Source organism: Sinocyclocheilus anshuiensis, unplaced genomic scaffold (assembly GCF_001515605.1).
Source record: "Sinocyclocheilus anshuiensis isolate Anshui unplaced genomic scaffold, SAMN03320099.WGS_v1.1 scaffold119, whole genome shotgun sequence".
Lineage (NCBI taxonomy): Eukaryota > Metazoa > Chordata > Actinopteri > Cypriniformes > Cyprinidae > Sinocyclocheilus > Sinocyclocheilus anshuiensis.
This window is the reverse complement of record NW_015549581.1, coordinates 998,433-1,004,874: the sequence shown is the minus strand read 5'-3', so window position 1 is coordinate 1,004,874 and position 6,442 is coordinate 998,433. Positions and strand designations below refer to the sequence as shown.

The 6,442-nt window shown below is 35.7% G+C and overlaps 1 protein-coding gene across 4 annotated transcripts in view; it reads left to right on the top strand.

The window, feature by feature from the left end:
• rsu1 (Ras suppressor protein 1) overlaps window positions 1–6,442 on the top strand; it is a 55,715-nt gene that overhangs the window by 12,103 nt on the left and 37,170 nt on the right. For all 4 annotated transcript variants that reach the window (XR_001630717.1, XM_016446008.1, XM_016446009.1 and 1 more), the window contains exons 6-8: window positions 78–160; window positions 2,066–2,180; window positions 4,897–5,029. Coding sequence is in view for 3 of the 4 variants with exons in the window: in XM_016446008.1 (XP_016301494.1) it covers window positions 78–160; window positions 2,066–2,180; window positions 4,897–5,029 (331 nt within the window). In the remaining variant the exon portion in view is untranslated. The remainder of the gene's footprint in view (window positions 1–77; window positions 161–2,065; window positions 2,181–4,896; window positions 5,030–6,442) is intronic.

The window sequence follows — 6,442 nt, the reverse complement described above, 5'->3', positions numbered from 1 at the left end:
CACACACACACACACACACACACACACACACACACACACACACACACACACACACACTCTTCTCTCTCTCATTTCAGCCACCCTCCGTGCGCTCTATCTCAGTGACAACGATTTTGAGATTTTGCCCCCAGACATCGGCAAGCTGGCCAAGCTACAGATAGTGAGTAATTTATCTAAATTCCCTCTGAAATCAATTGCTTTTGTGGCACTCTGTGCCGTGTGTGTTGGATTTGTTCTCCGCAGCGTGTGTTCTTTATCAGATGCGGTGAGAGGTGATTTAGAGGCTGATCTTCACCCCTGTGCTCGCTAAGATCAGACTCAATGCAGGGTCACAGATACATAAAACAGCTGATAATTACAACTTTGAACTTGAAAATAATATTCAACTATTTTGGTTTGGTGTTGCATTGAAATATAGGTGTAATTACAGCCGTGATTTTTAGAATGCAAGTGTTATGAGATGCTGTCAGTAACCACCGAAAGTTATTTCGACTTGCCCCACAGTTTGTAAAAGCAATCAAAAATCACATGTACAGTAATGCATTTGCAATGGAAGTCTATGGGACAAGAAATTGCTCTAGGAAAGTATAGCAGCAAGACTAAAAAGTTGCACATCTCTGCTTTTATACCCCACAGGTTGCCCTGAAGACTTCTAATGTAATTGTTTTACTGTAGATGCTGTGCTTGCTTGTTTTTAGAGTTGAACATTTAGAGTTGAAGTTATTTTCTGTGTTTATGAAAACCATGTTGCAATATTTCTTTTAAAAATATAATGAAACAATGTTTGCAATACATTTAGCTTAAAACCGTAAAACTGAATATTCAGTGAAATATAATTTAGGGGCTTGATTTTATCCATGTTGAATTGATGAAAGATTAAATATTTATTACATTTTGAAAATATGAAATAAAATTTGATTATAAAATGTATTTATTTATTTTGTTTGTAGAGTCACATGAATATATAAATCACTCTCTGTTTATCATATATAAATGAATAAGACAAGGGACATTTATTTAGAGTAATAAGATTAGTAAGAACATTGGAAAATAGGAGTAACAGAGTAATAGGCAGAATTAATAAGTAAGTAAATAAGATTGATTATTGGATCATAGATGAAATTTATTATAAATGTTATTATATATTTTATTATATTTTGTTATTTTAAATATGACAAAAATTGATGAAAGGTTATGAACTTATTTTTTAATTATATTTGTATTTTTTTAGTCACATGCATGAATAAATAATGCTTGATAAGGCCACAGACATTTATTAAGAAATTAAATGATTCACTGTAAAAAAGGACTGTGAATTTAACTGTAAAAGACTGCAAAAATGCTACAGTAAAAACCTGTTAAATGGTTAATGGTAAGTTCCCCTACTATATACTGTGAAAAACTGTATTGGACATTACATGTAATTTTACAGTAGTATACCGTTTTTGGAAGGGAAAAAGATTGTATAATTTACAGTGAATAACCGTAAATTGACATTCCCAGAATTCCCTGCGTCACATTTCAAATTTGATGTTTTTTTGTTGAAATAACTATGTTTCTTAGTTTTTTCTTATCAGTTGTGTACCTTAGGGGTATATGTTACATCTAATGTTGTTCAATTAATGTTTATTGCATTATTTCAGTTTCATATGTGTTACCATGATGGTGTTTAGTGTTTGTGGGAATGACACTGTACACCTTCTATATATGTTAATATTTAAAAGCTGCTTGTGATAGGCTTTGGTTCATCAAGTGATTTTCTCATCACCACCTGCTTTTGGTGCAGTGTTTACAAAGGTACAAAACTTCAGTGGGTTGGTATATTATCATTATATCAGTTAATGAAATTACGGTATTTAACTGTAAATTTAAGTTAAACCCGTAAAACCTAAAACACTGCTACTGTATTTTTTACGGTAAAATTCTGGCAACCACAGCTGCCGTTTTTTTACCGTAAATTTAACAGAATTTTTTTTATAGTGTTGATTATTTTGATTTTATATTGTATTCAATACATATCGAAAAAAAACTTTTTAAAATATTGACAGTTTCTCTTTCTTTTCAGTTGAGTTTGAGGGACAATGACCTCATATCTCTACCCAAAGAGATTGGAGATCTGGCTCAGCTGAAGGAACTTCACATTCAAGGGAACAGACTCACTGTTCTGCCTCCTGAACTTGGTAAGACATGAACTTATGCTCAGCACATTCCTGGATCAACATCCTTTATATAATCCTATCAGCCAATCAAAGCCTGACCTTAAAACAAAAGGGCAATGATTGGTTGAAAGGAATGCAAACTATACACACCCAGGCTCCCAAAAAATCCACACATTACACACCAGGCACAGCCTTGCACTCTAATTGGCTACAGATTTGGCTCTGGGTTGGATCACACCTCACTGACCCACAGAGTGATACTGCTGGGGTCAACCGAGGTTGAACTCCTCTCTACCTGAGTGCCTTCACTTTGGGAAAACCACACACACACACACACATACAGTACTGACTGCCCTTCTGACAGTAGTTTTTCTCCTGTCATGTTCCATTCCAACAATTTAATCTATGATTCTGGTGTACCAGTATTCCAGCATTTTGTCAAGACTCACCTCAAGTGTCATATAAATGTCCTTCTATACAAAATCAGTGGCCCTGCACAATGAGTGTGTGTTTATGGTGCAATTTCAGCCTGTTGCGTGAGTTCCCAACTAATTTTTTATTTTTTTCCTATTGGGAAAAATTGTATAGAAATTGTTGATGCTTGTATGATCATGGATTGTATACTAACAACCTAATTGCAACACTTCAAAAACTTCTCAGAACTGTTTAGCAAGCGCATAGCAATGCCCTCAACCACTCACTAGCACCATGACTGAGAGTTTTGCATGGGCAAACAGCGCTCATATTGTTTTCAAATTTTAGTTTCATGAGTTATAATGTAGTGTTTTAGCAATTGCCAGTTGTTTACTGGCGTTCTAGGTGTGTGTGAACGCTCCGGTCAGCAGGTCTTTGTCCTGTGCACTCTGTAGGGGAGACTCTTCCTGTGTGTAGCTTATTAGGACCCCTCTGTCATGTCCCTGTAATCCCACTCCACAGACCGGCCTCGTTAAGACCACCGCCGCCGTGTATATGTGTGAGAGAGAAGAGCCTGGCTAACAAGGAGCAACCAAGCACACATGCCAAGAGCAGGAAGGGAAAAAGAGAGGAGGAGAAAAAAAGAGAAGGATGTGAACGAGAGTGTGCAAAGAGGACAGATAGACAGTCTTTACCATTCAGAATATCTCGTGTAAAGCTGATGCTTTAAACTGTTATATGAAAAGAGGAAGAGGAGGGTGGAACTGAAGCAAGCAGATGTCTGGTTGAGCGCTGAGATCTGAAATAGTTGTAGATTTAGGTCTGTCGTCTAGGTCTTGTAGGTTCAGGGTTGATTTACACTAGCGGTCGTGTCTGACTGCGTTTGTGAGGTGTGTCATTGTGTGCTGGGGTCCATGTTTAATTTCACCCCCTCTTTGACAGGCTGCTCAACACTTGCTAATCAGAAACTATTTAATTAGCCCCCTTGTGAGCTGAGATGAGCCACATTAGCACTTTGACCTGTACTGTTTCATCTGCACACTGTGAACTGGTTCTCCTCTGGTCTTATGTCGTCGCGCGTCATCTCTTCTCTTCTCGTCTCGTCTCTTTTCTTCTTTCGTCTCTTCTCTTCTTGTCCTCTTGTTGTCTGTTCTGTTGTCTGATTTAGTTTATTTTCTAGTATCTTCTCTTTTTCATCTTGTTTCTTTTCTCTCTTGTCTCATGTGGTCTCTTCTCTTCTCTTCTCTTCTCTTCTCTTCTCTTCTCTTCTCTTTTCTCGCTTCTCTATTCTTGCTTCTCTTTTCTCATGTGTCTCTTCCCTTTTATTGTGTTGATTTCTTTCTTTTGTCTCACCTTTTCTCATCTTTTCTCTTGCAAGTTCATTTTCTTTACTCTTCTTTCGATTCTTCTTGTTTTGTCATTTTATTCTCATCTAATTTCATCTCATTGGGTTTCTTCTCTCATGTCTTGTTTCTTTTCTCTCGTTTAATTTCATATAATATCATCTGGTCTCTTTAAGACTCATCTCATCTAATCTGGTCTCTTCTTGTTTCTTATTTTGTCTCATTTATTTTCTCTCATCTGATCTGGTCTCTTTTCTCTTATGTCTTGTTTCTTATTTTGTCTCTATTTTTTATTTCATCTCATCTCATCTCATCTCATCTGGTCTCTTCTCTCTTGTTTATTTTATTTTTTTATTTAGTCTCTTCTCTTTTTTATCTTGTTTATTTATGTTTTGTCTCATTTTATCACATTTTGTTTAATCTGGTCTCTTCAGTTCTCCTCTCATGTAGTCTCTTCTAGTTTCTTGTTTTGTCGTCTTTTTGTTGTCTTTTCTCTCATCTAATCTCATCTCATCTGGTCTCTTCTCTTCTATCTTATGTCTTGTTTCTTGTTTTGTCTCATTTTTTTCTCAGTTTTAATTTCATCTCATCTTATCTGATCTCTTAATGTCTAACCTTTTGTCTTCTTGTCTGTTGTTTTGTCTTGTTTCTTCTTATTTGATCTTCCATGTCTTACCTAGTCTTATCTCTTTCTTCCCATGTCTCTTTTCTTTTCTCATCTCATTTGTCTTTTCTCGTGGCTTCTTTTTATTTTGTCTGATCTGGTCTGTTCTCAGTTTTTTTTCTTTACTCATCTGGTCTTCTCTCATGTTTCCATCATGTCATCTCATTGTCTTTTCTTCTATCTAGTCTTTTCATTCTCATCATCTCTTCTCTTTGCTCATTTCATCTCCCCTCCCCTCCTCTCCTTGTCTGATCTTACTTGCTCCGTCCTTCCCTTTACGTAAATCTCAAATTCTCCTCTCTCTTTCTGTCTATAGGTAACCTGGACCTGACAGGCCCAAAACAGGTGTTTAAGGCTGAGAATAACTCCTGGGTGACTCCCATCGCAGACCAGTTCCAGTTGGGTGTCTCTCATGTCTTTGAGTACATCCGCTCAGAGACATACAAGTAGTAAGTGAATCTCTCTATCTCTCTGTGCTGTTAAACGCCCAGGAGCATGTGCTGTGAATCTGAGTGACACAGATAGTAGCTCAGTAGTGAGGATACAGGCTGCTTACACAAATGTTGCTGGTTTGATCCCTAGTAGTAGTGCTCATCTCATCTACCTCCAGTTACACAAACCCTTGAACACTGGCATCAGTCACTAAAGAATCATTGGGGTGTTTGCTTGACGTATCGTCCAGCCAGCGGGCAGCCCTCCTTGGCCCATGATGGATCGGATGCTACGACTTCAGCCTGTAAAACACTATGCTAGTCGCAGAACTCAGATTAGATCAAATGCACATCAGCAGCCATGGATCCAGGCACCCTCCCTGGGTCTTTAACTAAGAGAAACGTCCTGAAATGTCTTGCTAAATACAAGGTATAAATTTAGTCCATCTATACAGGTCAGTTTTATTGTGGCACATATTTTTCTGGAACAACCCTTAGGATGGTGATGAAAGAGAGGAAAGGTGCAGTTCTCTTATTATTTCAGGATCTGATGATTTAATGCACAATCAAACTAATTAAAATGAAAGCTGGAGGCGTTGCCCTAAAAGTCTCGTTGCTCTCTCTTTCTTTATCTCTTGCTCTCCCCTTACATGCTATAAAATGTCCTGCAGAAAATCTTTTATTTGCATTAATTTAAACAGTGACTTTTTTGCATTGGGTGTCAATAGCACTGACCACACGGTGAGGCCTTTTGCTCCCCAATAATCAAGCAGTGGGAAAAAAAAGCAAAATTGCAATTTGGATGTGTAAAAATGGCATGGAGTATAAAGCATGTGATTTGGTGTTTTTGCACATGGGACCTGAGTTTGTGACTTTTCGCATCTTACCATTATCTCAATTGTTCTCACCATCATTTTGTGTCTCAATTCTCATAGTTTCTTTAAAAAATCAAAATAGAAATAAAAACATGGAATCAGTGTAACCTCTATTTACTATTTTAACAGTATATGTTACCATAATACTTATGTTTTATTATCTTATTTATAGTTATATATTTAATGTTATATATAATTGTATTATAATATTCTACATGTTGTTATATCATATACTAGTAGAAGTTCTTATAATATTTATATTGTTTTAATGTATTTATATTTTTATTTATATGTTGAATATGTTGTAATATACTGTATAGTTGCACGAAACATAGTATAGATTATAGCAACATATATAGTAAATATATATTGCAACTTTATAATATATTAAATATATATATAAATATACTAAGAAAGCAAATTAATAATAATAGCACGAACAAGTAGCAACAGTACAAAATATGTACTATATTAACATAGTAAATATATAAATTCTAATATTTATAATATTGTAGTAAAATATATTCATATACATTTTATATATATATATATATAT